The 26,236-nt window shown below is 34.9% G+C and overlaps 1 protein-coding gene across 1 annotated transcript in view; it reads right to left on the reverse strand.

The window, feature by feature from the left end:
- The window catches only part of ABCA13 (ATP binding cassette subfamily A member 13), a 169,800-nt gene that overhangs the window by 55,944 nt on the left and 87,620 nt on the right, over window positions 1-26,236 (reverse strand). The window contains 6 exon segments of the mRNA XM_050329993.1: window positions 7,829-7,937; window positions 13,846-13,933; window positions 14,897-15,015; window positions 16,568-16,640; window positions 17,259-17,348; window positions 18,302-18,548. Of these exon segments, the coding sequence (XP_050185950.1) occupies window positions 7,829-7,937; window positions 13,846-13,933; window positions 14,897-15,015; window positions 16,568-16,640; window positions 17,259-17,348; window positions 18,302-18,548 (726 nt within the window).

Raw genomic sequence — 26,236 nt, forward strand, 5'->3', positions numbered from 1 at the left:
TCTCACAGGGACTGTGGTAGAAAATTATTGCCCATAAAGTGTGCAGAACTGGGAAGTTTACCACAAATTCAGGAAGGTTCTCCACTGTATTCCGTTAGCTAATCACGGCTCATCTGAATCATATCCAATTGCTCTATTGCTATTAACTATCTGCTGTATTCAGTGAGAAGAAAATGCACTAGCAAAAAAGAGCTATGAATCCATGCCTGTGCTATTTTCTGTGCAAGTGAATTCATTCTCATAAACTTAGGCTTGCCCACTTGTATGTTTAGGGAACTTAGTCAATGAATTTAACAGGAGAAGATCATCTGCACTACTGAAACTTTTCTGAAAGACCCACAGGAAAACATGCAATACACAATAATGACAAAAATACATAAAATAGTTTACAAGGAATAATTTCTGCCCAGGAATATTTAATGTCTCTGAAAGTAATCTCTCTCCTGTCGCTATGGCCTGTTCCTATGAAGGGCACAGATCTCAAGAGGAAACTAACAAAAATTTTAGATTATTGCATTGGTATTAAATAAAAGTCCATACACAGAAATACACTGCTATAACTCTCTAGTACAGAATAAACAGAGACTGTCAAAAAGCGATAATTGCAGAGGAGAATAAACCCTCATAGCATTAAATAGTATAATGTTTCCTGCAGTATTGTATCATACAATACTGATTAAAAAGCAAATTGAACTGAATTAATTTCTTTCAGTGGAAGAGTCACAAAAACTAATCATATTTCTTAAAAGTAGCAACCATTTTCTACAGTTAATTTCCACTCACATCATGTAGAAGAAACAAAGGACTGCATATTTTTTAAATTTACATACACAACTGAAATTTAATTTCCCAGGGTTGCTGAATTACAAGTAACCAAAGTATGATTGTCCTAAACTAAGTTCACTTTTATTTAGAATTCAAAATTCTATCAATGTATTACATATACTTGCCTTTAATTCATTATTTTAAACTGTATCAATTCATCTGGAGCATGAGGGTTTCTGAATTTGCTACTTTTTTAGTATAATGATTTCTTCCCTACACCCCCTTGTCAAAAAAAGATGGTTAAATAAAGCCAGTAAACTGGTTTGTAATTCACAGAAGAAAAAAGTTCCCTTGAACTTAAGAAGAAAGTTATAAACTACCTTCCAAGAGCAGAATAAACCAACACAATTAATAATATATGGTATTTCCTAGTATGTGCTTTTTTAAATTAAATTACTCCCTTCCATATACTTTTATAACCTATCCTTTCCTAAATTTCTTCTACCCACCTAGACCATCTTTCTTTACATATATCTCTGTCACAATACAGCTGTTAACATGATGTAAAATGTACCTATTGATATTTTCTTGCCTTTATATGCCTTTTTACTGTGTAAAGCTGCTATAATGAGGCTTGTTAAGTCGAAAACTAACCACCATATTTGAGGACTTAAAAAAACCATAAATGACATATAAACCAAGAAGTCCTAAATTATAAAGCTCCTACTAAACATATGCTTCTGGTGTTTATGCAAAGTTTTTTTTTTTAAGGATTGTACTTGCAAGCCTCATGTGAACAGCCCTTTGGGTAAATTTTGCCAGATCAGTATTCACAAGGGAAAAGCAAGATAGGCAATAGCAACAAACATTATATGGTTCAGCACTAACTCTGTCTCCTCGCTTTCATAAATTTCCCAGTAAACGAGTTATTTCTTCCACATATACAGATTGCAATTATATTCTCAAGACTTAATCATGACCACAGTTTTCTCTATCGTCCTAAAACTTCCTTTGTCTATGTCCCTCAGTATGCAATTGGCCACATTATTTTTACAGTGATCATTTAGGCTTCTTTATGGACACAGCTAAAAACTGTGATAAATACCCATTCCAACCTTTCCTAAACCATGCATGAGCAATTCAAGAACTAGAAAAACTGTGAACCTGGAGAATCTTATAGTACATTGGGGCTTTAATGTTGTATTCAGAGAGTACATGAACACCATGATGTAAGTCTTTCTTAGACCTTTTAACCTACTCCAATATACAAATGAAGATTTTCCAGAATGAGAGGCACTATTTCCTTGATTAGAGCAAGTGAAGAGGAGGGCATCTCAAAGAAAGAAACATGCCTGTATACATATTCGTTGATATATAGTTGCATGTATAGTTCTGAAAAGGCATTAATTCAGATGTCAATCCCAACAGAGAGCACAAGCAGCAAGTTATTTTGGCAATATATTTTCTTAGCTGCCTTAGCTATGAAATTTCCTTTCTTTCCTCAGTTGTTTTGTCTATGGTTAACTACACTTTTTTGGTGTTTTATGTTTTCTTTTTTTCTTCCTCTTTGTTTTTTTTTTCTTTTGTTAAAGTAAAAATCTCAGTTGTCATGTCTTGAATTGCTCAGTGAAAGACTTAACTTCACACAACCGAGGACAAGGGCATTTTTACCAGTCCTGCAAGCCCCATTACTATAGGAAAAAAAAGAGTGGGAAATAGTCAGACCTTTACAGTTTAACTATAAATTTCAGGAATAACCCACTTGGGCCCTGGTGTGGGGAGAGTGTACTTACATCGGAAATGTCACAGGGAGCCCCGTGCTACATGCTTAATAGTAGAAAAGGCAATAAACAATTAGTTGACTGGTGGGCAAAACCACGACACCTCTTCAGCTTCTCTATGATTTCCCCTTAGTATTCTTCCTTCCCAGCTGAATGATCCTATTCCTTTCCTTACATTGTTCTTGATTAAATTAATTTTAGATTCTAATGTGCTAAAAAGGCATTCATAATCTAGTGAAATAAATTCTTCATAAAATTTTAGAAGCCTTTAGAATATTTACTAGAACAGAATACTATAATTTTCCATTCTGGATAGGAAGGTTTACAGGGAAAAGGAAAATGCATCCACATTAGACATGCTTGATATGAACAGCATCCTGCCCTGTTGCCACTCAGGAGCTACATAGCCCAAGACAGCTTTCCCCATACTTATTAACAGTCTGCAAACAGTACCTTCAAGAGAAAGTGCTCTAGATCTTCTATTTCACATCTAAACCATCTGACTATTTTTCAGAAAAAAAAAAAGGCATGTACAATTTGGCATAAGCTTAGAGACTTGGATGTAGTAGATCCTGTGTATAAAGAACAGGAGGCACTGGTGGTCTAGTCTATCCCACCTATGTGAAACTTTCTGCATAAACACATTACAAAACCTGTGATTTTTCAGTAAAAGTGATATGAACCCAGAAGTAATTTTTCAGTATAGGTTGGAGACATCTAGAGGGAAAAATCTCAAGGGTCTTCAAGCTTGTATACCATCACCACAAATTAATCATGTATATTTTATGGTTCTGCACTGTGTTTTGGGTGTGTCTGAACCTATCTCCTGGCACTCCTTTGTAAATGTTCTCTTCTGTCATGCTGAGTCTTGAGTATATAGATCAACTTGGATCTGTGCTACTAATTCTAAACATCACAGTTGCTACAGAACTGAATAGAAAAACAATCTAAGTTTCTTCATTCCAGACATTTTATTTCAGATTAGAAAAAAATATAATAGTATGTATAACAAAAATGGAGATTAGCATGTATATATATACATATACATATATATATATACACATACATGCTTTTTTACAATATATTCTTTGTGGGAATTTAATATTTATGACAATATTTCTATTTGTATAAAATGAGACATTACTATTTACTGAAAATTACAATTTATATTTTATGGAGAATTTCATAGGCAGCACCACCATTAAGGGTTTCTGTTTTACTTTCCCCCCACTAACCAGACATGGTTAAGAAAGTTCCACCCAAAGGCCATTTCACAGTCTTCTTTGAAAAGAGGTTTAAAGTTATAATTTAAAAAGCATTCAAGAAACTATACAGGCACTTTCCAACAAAACTCAGCTGAAAATGGGTCTCTTGATCCCTTCAGTTCTTTTGAAGAACTGAATCTGAAATAAATGAGGGTGCTATATGAATGCTTACAATGGGTCCTAGCATGAAAGGTTTTTAAAAAAAATTGATGCCCTCAACAGGAATCCTGAGATGAGGTAGCTATATTGAGACATTTCTGTTCTTTGAGTAATGATGTAAGAACATTTTTTTGACCACTGTACTTTACAGACATCATTGTAGATGGCTACCACTCCTTTTTTTCTTTATACTGCCTTACTCTAAGGGGTATGTAATAGTCCCTCCTCTACGCTCCAGCAGGATAAACACACTCTGACTCAAATGAGTACAGTTAGGTGTGAAAAATAACATAGTTTTACTTGATCAAAATTTCTGTTTTAGGATTAAGCAAAACATATTGCCTTTTAGGTTTTTATTCCTCTTATTTCATTATTCCTTTACCTAATTGTAAGAATGAAGCATTTCAGAAAGAGCTTAAAAAACGCCATTTGTTTAAGCTTGAAGACCAGATACAGGTGAAGAGTTTTGACCAAAAAAACCCAGTACATCTTAGCTTCTCTGCTGAAGGGTCTTTCTCATTTTTTTAAATTTATGACATGTTTATTTTCATGATCTGCCACTGAATTTATAACCCACTACAAAACAAAATGGATTTGGTTTCCTTTCCAGTAAAACAGATGAGTTTGATTTTTTTTCCCACAACAGAATCACAGACTTACATGATGATGAAGCTAGAGGTGGCTACCGACACAGTAGAGAAAATGAGATATTTTCATACAAGAAGTATTCCTGAATTGCTGTTCCAAAAGAGTCATCTAATCCATTAGCTGTCATGAACTGACATAAATCAATCTGGCTAACTTCTCTTTCTCCATCTAGTAAATTCACCTCCAGCTGGTGCATACATTTTCTTCAACAACCATACCAGTCTTTACATGAATATTACTAGAAGCAAACATTGTAGCTTTCCAAGCATCCTCATAGAGAAGCTTCCCAATAATCCCTTATAAGGGTGGGGGAGAAGTGAAATCTTTTCACTTACATTTAAAGGATTTGAAGAGTAGATTACACAATAGGAAAAAGTAAGTATTTTTTATCATCAAATAACTATCATATCGTCCTCTGTGTGCTCAGTATGATCAACAGTCAGTAACTTGGACTGAAGGACCAGAAACAATAATCAAAATGTTTTCACAGTTTTTTGAACCGATACAAATCCCTAGGGATAAAAATCAGTGCAAGACAGCATATGTCCTCTGTATTTTTGGGTAAAACCTCTTTCTTCAAATCTTCATACAAAATCTTAAGTCTGTATTACTCCTGAATGCAGAAAGTAATTAGATTTCTTCTCAGCTCCTTATTATCAAAAGCTATCATAAACTCGGACCAGTGCTACTGATCTCCTGTGAAAGTTACTGGATCTATCCCTCTTGGCAAAGCAGGTAGAACTGCTATAATGATAGAACTGCTATATAGAACGTGGTCTATAATGACTCTTCCCTTCTCCAGAGATCTTGCGAGAATGCCTTCTGGGCTCATGTTCAAGAAATACACACAGGATACAACTGCTAAGTGAAAGAGTCCCTTAGGACTTGTATGAGTATTTAAACAAGTTGTTGATCTCGTTCAAGGTTGCTTCAATATCATAGCTTCGTTGTTACTACTGTGTTTACATCCATGGCAATGTTCTACCCTATTGTAGCAAGCTTCTTGAAGCAAAGAAAGATTTATTTTTCTGTGGAGAAAATAAAAAAATTGTCCTTACAGTCCCTTTTCAGTGGTCAAATTATTTTTATGTTTTACTTAAAAATAATTCAGAAGCTCTGGTTCTGTTGACAGGAAAAAGGCATTCTGTGAAATAACTTAGTATTAATGTGATTCAGAACTACAAAGCTACCTTTCTGAGGCATCCTAACAAGCTACCTCACAGAAATTTCCAACAATATTCTGACCTTGCATATAAACAGAGTTTGGAAGAAGAAAAAAATAAAAACCAATAGATTTCAGTGTTGAAACACAATATGTGGTCTTCTGACTCCTAATTTACAAGACTACATTCAACAATTTTACTAGCAAAAGCATAAAAATAGTTCTTCTCCATCAGAGCAGTATCCTTAACCAAGCGATAGCTAAAAGTCAAAGTGAACTGAGCTTAAGTGCCCCATATGGCACTGGAAATCTGTTGAGGTTTTGTTAGAAATAAAATATGCAAACGTATTTCTCTCTACACAAAAAAACCATATATATGTGTGTGTACATACATATGTATATAAATATGTGTACACAAACATATACATAGACACAGGTAGGTATATACATAGACACATAGGTAGATAGCTTGACCTCTCTTCCTAGGATTTCTGCAACAGGTCCCTCTGCATTATTCCTCAAAAGCATGATTATTCAATTTTTATTGCACTTCTCCAATATATGTACACATAAATAAACTGCTTTTTAGTTCTTCAACTCCACTTCTGCAGACAGTTTACGTATTCTGCCACAAGATTAGATAATGAGCCCATAGTTGTATAGATGCCAGTCCAAGACTTCAAATATTTCTTAAGCACTGTTTTGCTTACTATGTTTCTGTGTTGTCTAACAACATAAAATAAAACAGTTCTGCAATCCTTGGGACAACTATAATTTTCTCTGACTGTAATCGAGATGGCAAACCGTGATTCTCCATGATAGATATAAAAGTAAGGGTACTTAAATATTTAAGTTACAGAATGGGATACCTACTGCTACAGTAAAAAAGCTAGGCATCAGTACTACTTATGAAGCGAAGGAAAAGTTGATTAAAAATTGATTTCTTTAAAAAATACTCATTAAAATACCTGATTTCACTTCATTCAAACTTTCTGCAGAAACACATTACCTTTAATCCATTTCATAATTCACTTAGAAAAATAAAACCACAGCCATCTTGAAAGCACACAAGTACTCTTTTTTTCATTGACATTCCAGAAAGTTTTCTTAATGAATTTTTATATTCAGATGCTCAGCATTCCTTCACTATTTGTACTGATTTTGTTTTCTTTCTTCTTTCTTTATTTTAAACGCACTGAAAAATCATTTTATCATTACAGACAACCATCCTATCTTTTCAAAAACTCTTAAATATTGGACAGCAGCTATTTTTAAATTTCTCTAAACCAAATTCCTCTTTAACAGAATCTTAAGAATAAAGGGAAATGGAATGAACAGAAGTTAACTTGAACTGTCCAACCCAGATTTCAAACTAGATTTCCACACCCTAAAAGTTCACTTATTTTAACAACTGAGTCTTTGGCTGCAGCCATTTTTTTAAAAGTCAGTTCATAAAATTTTTATTTTAACTAGTTCTTATAAAGTTCAGGGGTATCTGAATCAGAGAATTCATATGTCAAATACATTAATGGTTCTTTTGCTATGTGCAGTAATAAGATATAGCAGCCTTCTGTTCCCTGAGTAACAGGATGCCAATGAAATATCACATTGCTGTATAAATTTACAGGATAATCTAGATTTACCCTAGATATTTATATAGGGAGATAAAGTGTCAAGGTTTTAAATCCATACTCTATTATGCATTAATCATCTAATTTAAACAAGCCCTAGCAGCAGTTTCACAGGGCAAGGACTAACATCTCATGAGTAGCAAACCAATTTACACTATTTCCACAGGAAAAACTCTTTGTAAAAAACTCATATGGCATAATGAGCTTTAAATTCAAATTTTACTTTACTGTGTATTAAATTCTTTGCACAAACAAACTTTCTGTGTAATTAAAATTTTCACTTTCCAATTCTACAAAGAAATGGGACTCTGCAATCCCACTTTATACTATGAAAAATTTTCATATGTAAAATTATTTTAGTTTAGTTAAAAACTACCTTTCAAAACATAAGAAAAAAATACAGGGAAAAACTATTACCATACTCTTTCCAATCCACATTAGGAGGTAAATTCAGCCACAGAATGAAGTTATTTAGTTCATTTAAGTAGGATGGCAGCAAATGGAAACCTTTTTGGTTGTACCACACCTGGAAGCAAGAATGGAAATTATAAATCAAAAATAAGTTGAATCTGAATGCTGATCTGAAAGTTCACATACCTTTAAGAATTGCATAAATATACCTAATTCTCCTGTTATGACATCTATTTATAGAAGAAAGTGAACTAGGCAGAACAGAACCAGTTAATTTGCACAGGTCTTTTAACAGGATACCACAGTTTGTTTTCTATTGTTGGAGCTGTACACCACACAATGTTTAAATTATAAATTGAGATTTTTTTTATTTTATTGTAAATTGAGATTCTTTGATTTTATGGAACACTGTGTCCCCCTTCCTTTACACGCATTTGGGTGAAAAAACAGAGAAGAGCAATGTGAAAATAACACTTTCCTGTTTAATTGTAAATGCAAAAAAGATGAATAAAACTAGTCTTAAAAGTGGAAAAATCATTGAAATCGAATTATCTAAATATTATCTGCATGTGACACACAACATAGAACATCTAGGAACAGAATATCCCAGAAAGTGAAGAAAAGAAAGAATCAAGAGTGCACTGTTTACAAGGTGAGTATGAAACTATTCCGTAAAGGACAAAGCTGCCTCCACCTGCAACAAACAAGTATCAGCAGTTTGTTAAGCATGGAGGAAATTCATACAGATAAATTTTAAGGCAGGCAAGGCAAGCCAGTATCTCTCAGGAACACAGGAAAGCAATTCTTTTGTAATATATACTTTATCCTCAAATCATGCAGAACCATCCTGACTTGATAAATACACTCTAAATTCACACTTATATGTGCTAGAATAATTGCTGAGAGCTTGATATGTCTCAAACAGAAATATACTAAGATTTGAACTTTCCTTTGCAGTTAGAAATCAGTTCTATTTATACCCCACATTACTGCTAATCATAATGCTTTGAACCTACATTATCCATACTAAAAACTAAGTCAAATTACTATGTATGTTTATTTTCAGTTTTAGTGGTGTTTAAAACTATCTGATTTGTATCCATTCCTCACACCATAGCAACGTTTCATCTCCTCTTTTTGTTTATGCAGTTGAAAAACTTTTAACCTTTCCCTCTGAGATCAGCTATTTGTTCTCTGCATTTTTTACATCCCAAGTTCATGTTGGGCAATTCTCACTGCATGTCTCAATTCTGAATCTTACTGCAAAGTAAGCTGGTCTTTATTGCCTTAATACTCCTATTCTAGGACTTCAGTTTCCTCAGATCCTTTCTAAAATTATTATCTACACAGTTACATCTCAGAAAGTTCCATTAAGAGTCTTTTATCATCACTCTGATGCTCTTCTCATTTACTTGCAAATAATTCTGCCTTTTTTTTTTTCCTTATACTATTCAACTACAACCCCTACTTGGATACCAGTTTGAGATTTTGATTTTTTTTTCTTACATGTTCTCCTCTATATTTCCTAGTGAAGGCTGTCTAATCTTCAGTTGCGTTTGCCTTTCTTAATAATTATTGTCCTCTGATTTATTCTCTTGACTACCTAGTTGCTTGGATCTCCACATTTTTTTTCGAGGTAAGGTTTACAATGCTCCGACTCTCCATTCTATTTCCTGACATCTATCCTAGATCATGCTTCCAAGCACCACTCTGAGCTCTGCTGTCATTTCTCTTATGTCTCACCCTTGAATCTTCTTTGCCAGAAGCACTATTAGTCACTATTAAAAAATTTAGCAGCTTTGATCTACCAGTGGTATTGCTTTCACATTTTCTGCTCTTCATGTGGTCTTCATAACTGCTTGAGATCTCAACAGCATCTTAAAATCATAGAATTATAGTATCATTAGGGTTGAAACAGACCTTTAAGACCCAGCACTATCACTAAACCACATCACCCAGGACCAGGTCCAGATGCCTCTTAAATACCTCCACTGCCTCCTTGGGGAACCTATGCCAATGTCTGACCACCCTAACAGTGAAAAAATTGTTTCTAATATCTAATCTGAATCTCCTCTCTATCATCTTAAGGCCATTTCCTCTATTTCTCTCAGCATATTCACTCCAGCATCTCAATATCTTTTTCTAAGTGAGGGGCCCAGAACTGGACACAATACTCAAGGTGTGGTCTCACCAATGTCGAGTACAGGGGGATGATCACTATTCTTGATACAAGCCAAGTTGAGGTTGGACTTCTTGGCCACCTGGGCACACTGATGGCTTGTGTTGAGCCAGAGGTCAACTGCACCCACAAGTCCCTTTCTGCTGAATGGCTCTCAAGCCATTCTCTCCATCCATCCAAGCTATGAGCAGCCAGTTTTTCTAGGAGGATGCTGTGCGAGACAGTGTTCAAATGCTTTTCTGAAGCCTAGATAGGCTACATCCACAGCTTTTCCCTCACCTACTAAGCGGGTCATTTTGTCATTGAAGTAGGTCAGGTTGGTCAAGCAGGACCTGTCTTTTGTAAATTGATGTTGGCTGGGCTTGATCCCCTGGTCATCCTGCATGTGCCATGTAAAGGCACTCAAATGTCTTAAACTCTTTATGTCCCCACATTCAAAGAAAATAAAAAAGAAACCCCAAGGTCTTTCCCCCTTTACAAAGTCATACAAAATTTCTTTGTTCTTCTCCAGTTCAGTTCCCACAAATTATTACACAAACTAGATCTCCCACTCATTAATCAAAAGAAGAGTTCTTAAAAAATATATATAGTGAAAGAAAACCTAAGTGTCCTGAGGAAAACTGAAAATCTTTGCACTGCAGGATCTCCTGTTCAAATAGCAACCAGAGCAAAGATACACAAACAAGTAACCAAGGGTAAGCAGTCTTCTTCACACCCCCACATACCCATCTCTGTCTATCATTTTAAAAAAGATTTATGCTGCATAGAAAGTTATATGTATGCACATAATGAAACTCCACTGCAATTGTGTTCGTTGTATTGATAAAAAAGGCAATTAAGAAAACATTAAAGCAAAATTCCTACAACACATCCTCATTTAATTGAAGAAGGGGAAAGGTCGTGAGTGCTCAAAGAATAATTTATACATATAATAATGCAACTAATATTCAAATGAATATACAAAAAACACAATACAGCATTGTGTGCAACAACACATTTCAATATCCAACATATTAATTAGAATTCTTCCTTCAAGCTGCATTATGTAACTGAATCAAACGACCAGGAAATAACCAAATTAAAACTGGGTATTTAATTTATTGTATTGTGACAAAAGAGACATTTGAGGTTGTTCACTTCATCAGAAGATACATTTAAGCTCTTTCTTCTAAAGATTTGCGTCTTACTCAAAATTGTTTGCAAAGGTAAAATATAAAAAAATGGAAATATATTAATTTCAGCTGAAATATCTTTAATATTTCCACACAGCCAATTAATTATTTACAGAGGGCAGAAAATAGCTGAGGAATGAAAAAATATATACATCAAGTTAATTAATTTTTATTTTCACTATTCCTTATTCTATCCATGGCTGAGAATATTCCTTTCCAAGATAAAACACAACCCCTTACCACATCAGATAGAAGTTCTGTGAAGTCATGTTTTACATTATTATATAACATTTTACTTGCCATTAATATTCCAGAATAAAGCTAGACTGACATTTCAACTAACAAATGGCATATCAAGAAAAAAGGCTGAGAAGGAGCAGAGAAATCCCTAAGCATTGCTAAAACCAGATTCAGGACAGTTATTAGACTGGAGATATGTAACTTCCTCTGGACACTTATTAAGTTACTTTACAGTAAAGCCTCAAGCCCTAATATTTGGGATTGGAAAAACTCACTCTTCCAAATGCCACATGAACAGTACAAATAGCCTTTCAGCAGTATTTAAAATTAACACGTTCTTCCTATGTTCATTATGTTATAAAAACAGCAACTATCAAATCATTACTGAACAATTTTTGCCCATATTACCAAAGTAAACCAAAGAATATGCAGTCATGAAAATACAAAAAATTTGAGGGGTTGTGCTTTTGCTACATAGCACTGACCATCAATAAATGCCAATAATCAATGGTTTTAATCAGCCACATTTGTTGTGTGCACATATACAGATTCTTTGTGCACATGCATGTAGCATGTACGTAGTATATGCAGCATGGTATGATTAGGTACAGTAAAATAGGTATTGAATAAGTATTTATAATTTGAACAGGAAAAATTGTTGGCTTTCTGAGTAGAGGAGAATAATGTATATTCAGAAATTTTCTAAAATGAAGTGAATTTTACAGTAATCCTCTTCAAATGTAAATTTCTCATTTTCTTTCATACCAGTCTATGTAAATGGTACATTTACTGTCTCATGAACCAGCCTGAAAGGTCAAAGTAAAAGTCGGGTCATTAATTACTGAAAGGTTAATGCAGTAGTTTGACATTGCATCATTTGAAAGACACTTCCAAGAGGTATTTTAGATAACACATTGCCCTTTATAAATTTACTCCACTATTTTCTTTGGGTTTGAAATATGAAGCTTACTTACTAAGAGTGTAACTATAATTTATCCCTGTCCTGACGGCAGGTGGAGCTCTATGCCAAATACATCTTTAAAAAAAACAAAGGACCCTGACAAAAACCATAGGGCAAGCATGTCAAAACAAGAGTCTAAAATGATTAAAGATACATAGGGAAAAAACAGCAATCAGAAAAACAAAATTTACTGACAATCTGTAGAACTTCATGTTTCTAATGAAGGATTGATGGAACTGGAGTTCAAATCCATAAGAAATATGGGGGTAGAAGAGAGATTACAAATAATCAAAATGAAAATATATGTATGCTAGGGTATGTATGTAAAACAGGGAGATTTTTAACAAAATTACATGGAAAAGACATTGGAAACAGGCCATGATTTTGCAAAACTAAATGTGAAGTGATATTGGATTGGGAAATATCTGTATCTTGTTTTAACACTTTGTCCCAAAATGGATTTTGGGATAGAGCTTATTTACCTGGTTCCTACTCTTTTTTTATCATAAAATCAAATAAAATCTATATTCCATAAAACATATTAAGGGCAGAAGAATCTTTCTTTCATATTCTAATCTGGAATCTGGAAAGTCCACAGCTTCGTCTTAACAAATCTTGTTTGCCTTGAATACAAAAATGGGAACTCCTCACTGATACGCATCAGTATTCCTCCAAGACTGCTGTTCCTCTACTCTTAATGCATCTGCATTTGAATGGATCTCAAAAGTCAGAAAAGAAGGATTACTTTAAGCACAACTGAAATAAAGTTTTTTTCTTGAGGCCTTTTGGCATGCAGTGTAGAGCTACAGTATCTCCATACTGTGAAAACTTGGGATGACACCTGGAGGCTAACAGGCACTTATTAGTGCAGGAGATTTTATTTTCCTTGGAATGCTTTAGAAAGGTTCTTTTGAGAAAATGGTAGTATATTTGTTATGCAGAAGTAGCTACTCCTAGAAGACATCTTTACTCTTAAGAGGAGAGAGAAATGTAGCAAGGCAAAGTATTCCTTGCATGCATCGAAAAAACATCAATAACAACTCACTTTCGTGATGTTCAATGTACTTTTGTCAATTCTGACATTAGCTTTTTATAGAAAACAATCAGAAAGAAAAATCTGGGCTGACTACCCAAAAATAAAGTTGTAACGGTGAGCTAAGTTAACCTTTGAAATGAGTTCACTGGGGAAAAAAAAAACAAAAAACAAACAAAAACCACCAAACAAACAAAACCCAAACAAAAAAAGGTTTATCATCTGACTCATTTAAAAGTGTTTCTCAGAACACAGCAGAATACTTCAAGAATTATGAACAGAGAAGCAGGCTGTCATAGGCAGAGTGACTTTCTCCCAGTTTTTAAGTGCAAGGATTTTATGTAATGACTTATTAGTTGTTAAGTGCTGTGAAGTCTGGAGCCTGAATAAGTGAGCAATACATACATACAGATGTGCACACATACATGCAAACCTTACCTTAGCCAGAGGCTGAGATTTGGTTTGATTCAGTTTTGTATCTTGAATTTCAAATGCTTTCCTCTCTCCAAAAGACCAACCACCATACCTGGTAGTAGAAAATAAATTAACAAAAAGTTACCTGTGTTAAGCTTTGCAGTCTTTTCCTGCAATGGTAAAGTGGTGATAGCTACATTAGTGCTTTATTTTTCAACTGAAAATAAAACTTCACCCCTCACAAACCCCTTCCCCATTCAAAAGGAGGGGGTGAATATACTCTTGAATCAGGTGAACATTATTGTCTCATTTCCAGTAAAAGGATTTCCTTAGATAAGAAGTTTTGCTTTCTGAAAGCTGAAATGCCTGAGCAACAGAAGGGATCGGGAGCAAGAGAGGTATTGCTGACTTCCAGAAGCATCTTATTCGGCTTGATTTCTTCCTATTTCATTCATATTCTAGCTCAGATCTTTCCCCCTAACAGATTTAACTCTATATCAAATCAGATGCACTTTTTTTTTAATGCATAAAGTGGCTAACTCCTCGATAAAATCATACAGGGTCTAGTATTTGCACTTATGTCATAGGCAGTGGTTGAGCTGTAAAGGTACATAAGTAAACTTCAAAATACAGCTACAGCTGTAACCTATAGCTGCTATCACAGAATATGAAGTATTGCCAGGGGCATATCAGTCATTTTTACTTCAAAGAAAATATAAATTGGAGCATATCCACCTCTATTTGATTGAGTCTCTGAGGAATGGAAATCATATTGTTCACCTGATTTAGATATGCATCTCTGAGATGCTGAAATAAGTCTGTTATGTGGCAAGAAAAACCAGAGTATGCCTAGAGGCCATCATCACGCAACTGCTGCAGGAAGTTCTGAGAATTGACCGTGGAGGGGGTTTCATCTTACCTTGAAAAGTAGCCTGACTCTATGCCTTGATAACAACCAACAGATAAAGGTAACTACCCTTTGTATTCTCAGTGACATAGGTCTATGCTTTGGATCAGGAAGGACTGTGGGTTTTATACAAAAAGGATAAGCAAAGGCTAGATATTTCAAGGTTACCTGGTTTTGTTGGAAGGCCTCACTAAATACTCCTCCACAAGGAACCCCGAAAGATTATATAAAATATGTCCTTTCTTATTCTTTACATAGGGAGCAGAGGTATTGAAACTCGGGCACATCTGAAAAAAATATACATAAAATAAATACAGCACTTTTAAAAATCAGTGGCACTGCATTTGGTCATATTTTTGGATTTTTGTGTAGATTTTATAGAATTTCTTTTCAACTGGATTTGTCTTTCTCAGTGTTGACAGCTTTTCAATAAATTATGTATAGTTTTATGTTTCTAAGGCATCTCAAATGGCTGTGTCACCTATATGTTAGATCTACCTTTGATTTCTCTTGCAAAACCCTGTCAGTCAGTTTTGTTTTGAAAACATCAAAACTTGTATATATTTAGAAAGGTTTACAACAATGAAAAAGGCAAGACTGCTATTTATTTGTTGTACCAGAGAAGAAACACAAAAATGCACCAGATAAGTATGAGATGAAAGCAAAATTATAATTAGTATTATATGTTTCTAAAAATTTCATTGATGGACTGCAGAAAAAAATAAAGGAAGACGTCTTCTAATGATTCAGTGGGATATTCTCAAAACCAAAGGAGACAAATATTTTGATCAGTTATCTTAGAAGCCTTATAAAGTACATGATGTATATCAACTGAAACCTTTTAATGTTTATTTGACATCTCAACCCTACAAAAAATAAAAAATTCACTCTCAGAGATTGCTCTTCCATAAATCCTAGATACAGTTTCTACCCCCACTGTCAAGTGACTTCTCTCCTTTGAGTTTTCATGGTTTAATAGGCCTCTCCTTGTGTGAGTTCCCGTTCTTATTTTATTCAATATTCTTGTATGTTAAGTATACATTTCATTAGTATTAGAGGGAAAGTTATTCCTTGTCCAGAAAAGTAAAAAATTAGTTCCCTCCTTCCACTTTTCTCAAAACTATATTGCTGTACTTCATACACAACTCTTATTCTAAATAGTTACATCTTTATGAGAGAAAGAAGTTATTCGATAGGATGGTCCCATTTAGGGAAATATACTTTTCACCTCAGATACAGTTTCACATTCTTATTTATTACTCAACTCAGAGCAAGTCAGGAGGAAAACTCACCAGTCAAGAAGGTCAAAAATTAATTGTATTTTTAAAAATACTTTCTTTTCTTGAAGGCTGTTTTATTTTCAAACACAAAATCCAACACAAAACCAAACTCTAAATATTAAATCTCATTCATGTGTAAATTGCCTGGTGCATTCAAGCAGCTAGGATCACCCTCGCTTCCCTTGGTAAGTAGGTAGTCTTTCATATATTATGGAACTGTTATGTTTTAACATTATTTTACATGAGCTTTTTTTTTTAAGCAATGTCTTATATTTAAAGTGAAGTTGCATCTGCTGAAAATAGTTCAGCCATCTTTGATCCTGTTTTTCAGATACATATATATACACAAGAGAATTGTTCAAGCTCTTTCCCTGAAGGCTTCAGAACATGTAGCTCAAATATTAGATGAAATGGAGGGAAATCTCCTATCATAACAAAGAAAGGCTCTGAGGGTTCATCGCTTCATTGCTTTCCTTAGCCCTTCTCAGCATCCAAGGAATTAGAAATAATATTCACACACATATTTTTTACATACATAAGTAAATATAAAATGACTTACCTTCTGTCCAGCCACACATCCACATGAGTCCTGGGGTGGCATATTTTCCATCTGCCAACATGAATTATTTTTTCTAATGCAAGTAAGTACAATAAAAGAACAACCATTAAATGAAAGGAATAGATTACTTAACAGAAGAAATCCACAGACTAATGAGCAGATCTGGCATCCTGAACACCTTCTTAGTATTTTATCACAGTGGCAGCTGTGTCTAAAGTGAAATAAACTGTACTCATTTGTATCAAAGTGGATTTATTAAAAATATTTCATTTTTATCAAAGTGGATTCACTAAAAATATTTATATAAGCATGAAATGAGCTGCATGCCTTGTATTTGTAGCAATAACTAAAGCATGGTCATCACTGCATTCCTAAATTTGGAAATCTAGAATACTCCCGAACAAATATTCTCCTTATTGTCTAATCTTCCTTCTTATGGACACTAGACTTGATCAAAATCCTCCTGAAATTGATCAGAAAGCTGTCACTGACTTTTAAGCTATTCAGATCAGACCTTTAACAATGAAACCTACTTGTGTTCTCTATCTGGATACTGGTTACTTCATCAGAACAAAGTTGTCATTAACTCCATGCTGCCCAGAAAAGCTTAAGATAATCCACATTGCACAGAAAAAAATATTGAATTTACAATATTTACAATTAAGGAAGTAGTTACATTATTCACAATTACCGTTGTTGTGAATGCGTGCATGAGTGGTTCCAATCATAAAAAGAACCCAGTAGAACTTGAGAAAGGTTTCCTAAGTTATCATCTTCGGTGCTGCTCAAAGTGGGCCATGGGGGTAAGGAAAAGAGGGGAAGGGAGAAAAAAAAAGAAAAAGAAATAAAGGCATGCCAATATGTCTAACTCCATTAATCTTCATGCTCAAGGTTCTATGTGTTTACAAAAAAATTAAAGGACTATAAAACTCACTCATAGAAAACATATCAGAATTATATAATTTCAAAACACTCTTATGTGAATGTGTAAAGAAAATTCAATATAATTGTGGCTAACCGGATAAGGTCTCACCATAGCCATCTTTCTCTTGATAAACATCTTTCTCCTCCTAACAGCTAGCATGGTTTAAGTGGTTTTATGTTTCATTCATTAATTTAACTTCAAACAGTGTCATGTTATGTTTATCTGTATATTTGCCCAATAGAAAAAGTGATCTACATGTCATATGTACTTGATACGGATTAGTTCAGAGCCGAGCTAGAGACCCTATGCATTAAAAATAAATAAATAAATAAATAAATAAATAAATAAATAAATAATCTAATTGGTTTCAAAGCTGAATATATAGTGACTAGGTTGAGTAAGAAGGGCACTAGGCTTTGATAATACTGTGTGACATTTTCAAACCTGAGACTTACTTTGAGAAATTAGATTCAGACCTAAGCAATTAGTTGTAATGGCACATGCAAAGACTTGTTCAAAAACACATGTGCATTTACATACAAATCATCATGGCTGGTATTGATTTGAGCTCAAACTTCTCCAAAGTCTTTGCCTTATCCTACAGAAAATCCTTCCCACAAAGCTTATCTAATTATATCTTTCTATTATAATAAACTATAAAAGTGTAAGTAAACGTCTCAAAAAACCTACACACACAACTATTGTAAAAAGTAACCTATCATTTTCTCTAGAAAACAAATAGTCTTTAAAATATGAGAACTCAAGGGCCCAGAGCCCTGGACACTGAAGGTGATGGATAAGCCCCTTACCTAAAGAAGGATTCCGCATTGTCATAAAGGCTTGGAGTCAGCTTGAGAGAAGGATAATCAATAGCCAGCGGCTTCACACTAAACAAGGCCATTGCCAGTGCAACAAAGAGGACAGGCAGTAGCACATTTGACAGGCTTCCTTTCCAGTCACGCCTAGTGTGGTGAAACCTTTTCATCAGAAGGGCAACACTCTGTGGGAGAACAAGACGGGCTCCACGCACACTTGAGGCCCTTGTAAGTGAGATATCTAAGTGAGACAAAAAAAAAACCAAAATAATAAACCAACCTTTTGACAAACAAGGAAAATCAAGTTAAATTTTCCTGTGCTATATTTTCAAATATAGAACATAACAGTCTTTTTGATAGAATAAAACAAAACTACACAAACCAATAATGTTATACTGGAATGAATACTATATCCCCATCACCCCCTAGCCCCAGTATAACTAATTAACTAATTAATTCTTTCTATAAGGGAAAATAGATATTCAGTTAACACATCTCTATAGCTCCCCGTACACAGCTAAAGGTGGACTGAACACCTACTTTCCCTAGGACCTATTGACAACCAGTGCTTGTGCATTGCCACCTTTGCTCCTAGACAGATTACCCTGACAAACATGGCCTGTATTAGCTCTAAGGTCTTGATCCACCCTGACAGGAATCAGTGGCAACTTTTCCACAGAAATTTCAGTAGTCATCTTCACAGTACCACAGATGATCATGTATTCTCATAGAAGCATTCCTTTCATTTCTCTGGTCAGATGGGATGGAAAAAATTTTCTCGTTAGTCAATGCAGTTTTGACAATCCCAGCTCATGGGATGTTCTTCACCTTCTCATGGGAGTGTGTCCACAGCTCATTAACACGTCACCGGTCAATCATTTTCTGGATAGACACTCCCTTAATTTCACTTTGTCATTCTTTGCTAGATAATTGTGAATCACACCAATCACTTTGCCTCCATTTTAGTCCCTAAAGCCTTCTAGATATGTGCAGGCTATTACCAAACTCTCTTGCTTACGGCCTTGCCTGACTGAATGTCCTTCAGCCTCTTTCCTTCCTCACAGCGTAACAGTGTCTGATAGATTTACTAGCACAAGTATTTGCACTGTAGCAAGACTGAATGGCCTCTTTATCTTAGTGCTCAAAGTCATGCTATATTTTATGAGCCCTTGTGATTTGCCTCTTACTACCTTCCCTTCTATATATATTGAGACCACTCTAACCAGCATTTCCATGTTCCCTGTTGTAACAACTGCTCTCAAGTAACCTCAAATTAGTCCTCCTTCCCTTAGCACATCTTTTTTCTGATTTACTTGAATTTTAATCCCAGACCCTTTGTCTTGTTCTAACAGAGCAGTTTTAGCAAAACAGGGGCAAACAGGGTGAAATATTAATCAGAAAAAAACCCTGAATTTCTGACCATGGCCATTGAGCAAAACTGCTAAAATTCTGTATTCATTTCTCTGGGTAAATAAAGGTTAATCATCCTCAGTCTCTGTCAATGTCACAGTTCAAATTCTCCAGAAAATAACACCCAGGATATGAAAAATAAAAAATATCTAGGAATAAGCATGGTAAGTTTGAACTGTGTCACCTGAGAGCTCAGCATGAATACAGGACTGGTTTAGTGAATGAAGTAAAAGCAGTATTTATTCTTTTAATTCTGCAACCAAATTATATTTCCTTTTTTTCCCCAGAAAATCCCGTAGAACAGAAACTCTCTTTAAGCAGTTCTGATCATGGCCATATCTCGTTAACACAAATGGGATTTAAGATTCTGAATCTCTGTGGAGAAAAAAAGCAGCTCCAGAAATCAAATTCTGTTTCAGCATTCAAGTGCCATAATCAAGAAGGGTTACGGTTTAGGCTTGGAACTTGTTTGTTCTGTAAATTGGACTAGTAGAAGGAGACATTCTTATTAAAAGAAGTATTTTTTTGAAGGAAACTTCTTATGAATGTATTAAGTTCTTCACGTTAGTATGGGAAGACTCAACACAGTTGTCAAAACAGAAATTGAGACACTTGGAGGCAAAACAATTTTCAAGGTATGAGAGTTTTTAGAATAAAACACATCCAGTAAGTGTTTCCAGCTGAGCATCCCTGAAATTGTAAAGTATACCATTTCTCATTTATCAAAGTAGCAAAACGCCAGAAAAGAAGCACAGAATGAGATACTTTCTATAGTCCCAGACCTGTTCACAGAACATGAGCATGAAATGTGAGTGAAAGATGCTTCAAAATATTTGTCCCCTTGAATCTCTGAAAGACAACTATGACAGCTACTTTCTGGGGGTGGAAAAGGAAATCAGAGATGCCATTCATTCTCTTTTCTTGACAAACGGAGGAGAGAAAAATTACAACAAATTAATTCAGATTGCAATCTGAAGGGAAACTGTCATCATGAATATATATAATTGCCCATTTTGTCCAGTATCCTGACTTTTACTCAATATTCATAATGTGAATGAGCCAAGACACAATACAATATGTTACAATAAACCATTATAGTGGAAGTATATGTTTCTCTCAGGCCCTTCTTTTTTTAAAAGTGATTTGTCTTATCTAAAACCTCATGTTGTTTAAAAATCTGATTGAAAAAGGTGACAAATGTCTTCCTGAATTATCTTAAATTTCCATCTTTGCGACCTTGAATTCTGTCATTTGTTTCTCTTTCGGGTAAAAAACAAAAATCTTGTTTATCTGTTTTGAATTTATTCTATTTGATGACACTGAATGGGCTCTTAAATCTTGCTTTAGGAGACAGGTTATAGAAGTTTCCAATCCATCTTCTGCATAAATAATCTCAACTTTTCAGTCTCCTCTTATAAAAAATCTTTACAGTTCTAATCAACCTCACCACTTGTCTCAAGTCCTCTTATATTACCACTGTATCAGTCTCAAGATATATTGCATTCAATACTGATGTCTATCAGATGTGGAAACACTACTGATTTATATGATAGCATTATGCATTCTTGTACTGATCCACTTGTTTTCTTTATGCATTAGACCATTTTTGCCTGACTGCAGCCACACTGTGAAAAGTAGCACTGGACTTTTCATAATTGACTCAGTATGGTTTTCAACATGCCCAAGGTATTAAATCACTCTTTCAACTAGAACCTACAGAATTAATTTTTCCTCATAAAGCTTGCAAGTATTTCACCACCTACATTTGTTGTGTATGTCAAGATGCATAAAAACAGCAAACATATACTGGAAAACAGTTTCTGATTATCACTGATAATCATAAAAGTGAGAAGACAAGACCAGTTGACCTCTCTGCTATGAAGTCAATTTTTATGCAGAAAGCTTATGAAAATATCCTCATTAATAATTTAGACCATAGAATTAAAAATCTGACCCAACTGTTAGAAGATGTCTTGCTTGACTTACGATTGCAATTATGCACTAGAAGTGCAATTATGTTCACAATTAACTTGTACTTCCTAAGTCATCCAGACTATCCTTTGTATTATAGAATGTATTTTTGCTGTTTTCTGATTCATATAGGTTAATATCATGTACAGGGAAAGAGAACAAGTCCTAAAAACTAGAAACCAAGACTTTAAAAATCCTTATGTATAAGACCTGCTCTAGAATTAGGAGCAGAACCATTTATTGTAAAAGTCTCTAACTAGGTGTTAGATGGTCCTGTTTATCCTGTTTTTTGCAATTCTAGAAAGCAAAGTAATTATAATCTTTTTTTTAATGGTGCATAAGTTACAATGGACTATGCAATGGCTATGTCAACAGCTGGGAGTAAACATTTTCAATTCTACTTCTGTCATTTTGGCATTTAGACATGTCATTTAGAGGAAGTCCAGATTTTGGGAAGATAATCCTGGAACTGAAATACCCTGATAAAACAGCTGAGCTATCTCACATGATACTGGTTACATTAGGAAGCAATTCACATTCATTAGCTTATCAGAAGTTTTGTGCCAACAAGTAGTTCTACATTGAGCTAATGATCTGACATCATTCTGCATTTCAGCAGATATACTGGCATAAAGTCAGTGCTAGCCCATGAATCTGTGCACAGCATTCCATAAGAAGATAGAAGAGTGTCCTTCCTCTTCTTACACATTTGTCTACTCTTTGTAAAAATTACCACAGTGTTGATTTTGTTTACAGGAGTATTTTGCACAGTTTACTAGGTGAACTTGATCAGAGTCCATATCTGAATCTACTTTTTCTACAGCCAGTCAGCATCAGAGTATGCTGCTGCAGAGATCTACAAAATAGTCAGAACAGATTTTTAGTGTAAGAAAGAATCTAAATCAAGGTCTTTACTTTCTTTTCAGGCATAACACAGCCTTGTTCACATGAAGAATATCATCCTTTAATTCAAGAACTTGCATTTACTCAAAATTAGAACATATTATAAGTATGAACAACAGAAAAACAGATGAACATCACTGAATGTAAGACAAATGTTTCTTTAAAATGATACAAACTAGAATAAAACTAAAAGAATTAGGATCTAATTTTCCTTTCCTTTAAATATTCACAGACATTCACAACTACTTAGAGCAGACATTATAATTCTATTAATGAAGTATGAATATAGGTATCTGAAATGTCCTAATAAGACACAAATAAGGTAAACCAGACTCTTGAATTCACATATAGATAGTACTGAAGTGTATAGAGATTTTCCTGACTGTTTTAACTGTCTATTTAATGCAAGAATACTCAGTTTCATACAAGTGCAAAAACCCATTAAGCTTTGTCATCACTTATATCAAAATAACAGAAAATCTTCTAAAAATATAAAAGCCACATCATGCAATGGCACCTCATGCGTGGTAGTAGATAAGAATTTTAGAACAGATGTGGACCACAGCCACATTTTACATGTAAATTTGTGGAAGCAAGAAATTCCAAATGGCATTTAGCAAGTAAATAAAATAGTTAGAAAGACAGTGAACCGAGACCTCTGCTTTTAATTTATGGACCTGTTTTATAACCTTACCTTCCCAAACCTATTTGTCTGTTTTATCTACTCATTGCATACAGCCTTAAAACTACACTGCAAGCTGTCAAAGGTAGTGAGGATCTGGGTTTTTTTATCCCTACTATTAGCCTGTAGGGTGCCTGGAACAACAGGGCTCAACTTTAGATTGGGTTTCCAAGGTACCGTTGCTAGTATAGTAAACAATAATAGCTACTACAGCAGCTAGGAAAAAAACAACCTCACTGCTGCTGAAGTATTAGCTGATGTCAAAACACCCCTTGTTGTTTTTACTAGTATGGAAATGGGTAGCCATGTAGCCATAACAGAAACTTGACTGAGCATATACTTGTTTTGGAATGTAACATTTCTAGTTTATAAAACCACTGTAATAACTTTCAGTGAAGGGAATGAATTTTCTAGTACAAAATAGTCTGTTTTCTTGCCTTCTTCAGTCATAAGCACACAAATAGTGCATGACCATAAAGAAACGGGGAAAAATGGTGCTGCCTTCCTACCCATCACCCTACAGACACCATGGAGAACCAAACAGGGGTGTTACACTGACAGCCAAGATGATCAGATGAATGGCTACCTAACCTAGTCTGGGCCTGATGGAAGAGGAGGACACATTGCTGAATGCGTTGTTCCCATAATTCATAAATAGAGGGTTTCAAATAATTCTACAGCTGTGATGCCTAAAACAATCTCTGTGCTTACATTTCCATGTTTTCTTCCACTTTGCCTTGATTTATATCTCATCTCTACATTTTAGTTGGGACTTTTGCCAGCTTAAAGTGAAAAAGAACCTGGAACTAAACACCAAGATTTGTGTGGTGAACTCCATTATGGCCAGGGCACCTTCATCATTATGAGATAGGAATATTCTTTGGAAACAAAAACAAACAAACAAACAAACAAAATAAAAGGCATATGTTCAGCCAGGTGGACAGATTCCTATTATGCCTTGGAAAGGAAAATTACTGCAGTGTTGGGAACCCTGAGTCTCTGATTCTAAGTTTCTGCATTATTAACTTGCAACATTTACAACTATGCTAATTTAATTTCCCAGGAGATAATTTTCCAAATAGATATCCTTTTATTGTAGTACTATCTCCCCTGCAGTGATGCACCTGCAATGAATTGCTATATATAGGAGGGGGCAAGTGAAGAAAGAATTGAAAAACAGTCACAAAACCATAGCTACAAAATGGAAGCCTATTTGCCCTTCTCTCTGTAGCCTTTAAAAGTACGAAAGTAGAGGAGAAGAACAGTCTATCAGAATTGGAAAAAAAAAAAATCCAAACTGATTTCATATGTATCTATATGCTGATCTCAGACTTGGCCAAGAGAAAGAATACATTTGTGTATGCACAGCCAAACAACCATCAGATATGTCTCCTGCACTAAAATAAACCCTCTCATTACAATAAGCAGCACACTTACTGAGGCTGGTACCTTTTCTTTCTAGAAGTGTAAATCAATACTCAGAAAGCTGTTAGATTTCAACCTGCTGAATTCAACCTGTAGATTCAGGTTACAACATTTAAAGATCGAATCCAATGCAGACAATAGGGCTAAAACCCACTTTTGCTGTGTTTGGTGAAAAATGACTTAAGGAGCAGGACAGCAATAAAATCTAAATGTTCTCTCTACCACAGCCCATAACACTACGGGTGAGACAATGCAAGGAAGCATTTTCAAACTAGACAGATTACATGTAGCAAGGGTCAAAAGAACTATATATTCAAATCAGGTGTTCTCAAGTACTTCCCACTGGTGACTTGCTTCCCAGAAAGGGGACTTGTAAGTAGCAGCTGTCCAGCTTTGCACTGCAGATGACTTCTGTCATGCTCAGTGAGTGGCCTTTAGAGACACTGTATACAGCACTCTGGAACAAGCCTCCTGGAATCACTCAGAGAAAACTCAGACAGCAAATGGAGCAAACCCTTTCAGCAGGGCACAGATTTCACCCTGATAGACAAGGACATTCTGAGCCACTTTAACTCTTAGAACTTGTGCAAGTATTACCTTAATACGAACAAAGTACTTGGTCTAAAATATTGAAGTAACAGCAATAAAGAATATTTTTAGACTAATAATAATCAAAAGTATTTTGACACTACCTCTATTATGAGTTATTCTATTAATAATAAAATCATATCAAAGTTTGTGCACAATCCAAAACTGAAAGTTCTGCGGAAGGCATGTTTTATTCAAACGTGCAGCTATAGCAAACAATTGAAAAATGTGTTTGATGAATAATCTCTTTCCTCAGGCATTCTGGTATCTCATAAATAGTGGTATTAAACAGCTTCAAGAATCCTGATTAACAGAGCCAACTGCTTCATTTTTTCAAATGCCTCCAATGGATATGGTAACCTACATAAACTGCAAAAGAGATCAAGAGACGGATAGGAAGAGAACAAAAATTATATGGCTAAAAATTCCCACCTATACAAAAGTCCAACAGCAGGTCTACTCATCATGAAGTACCTACTTATATTTCAAATGAGGAATTAACTGGCAACAGTGTAATATACAAGTCTTATCAAGGTATCACTTTGTGACCTGCATAAGTCTACCGTATGAAGAGTTGGCAAAAAGAAGGGCAGTCCTAAGTGCTGATTGCTCAGTATACTGCCCTTCATGCTGAAACTAGTTTGGATGTGCCCCTGTAACTCCTACACCAGGTTTTCTGTTAGTTTTGAGAAATGAAAACCATGTAGTCCTGCAGAATGTTGCTAGCATTGAGAAAACAGATGTGTGATTATTAATAAAGTCTTCATGAGATTTTGTAACACAAAAGAAATATTTTAGCGGCAGAGCAGAGAGAATTTCACAAAAGGAGATACTTCTGAGTATTCACCAGATAGGTGAAAATCTAGATTGAAGTGGAAACACCAGCCTCAAAGAGACTTAATAGCACAACTAAGACGTGTAACACACCTTCAACATTCATATGGCATTTA

This window comes from Myiozetetes cayanensis, unplaced genomic scaffold (genome assembly GCF_022539395.1).
Source record: "Myiozetetes cayanensis isolate MyiCay16 unplaced genomic scaffold, myiCay2020 scf1, whole genome shotgun sequence".
Classification (NCBI taxonomy): domain Eukaryota; kingdom Metazoa; phylum Chordata; class Aves; order Passeriformes; family Tyrannidae; genus Myiozetetes; species Myiozetetes cayanensis.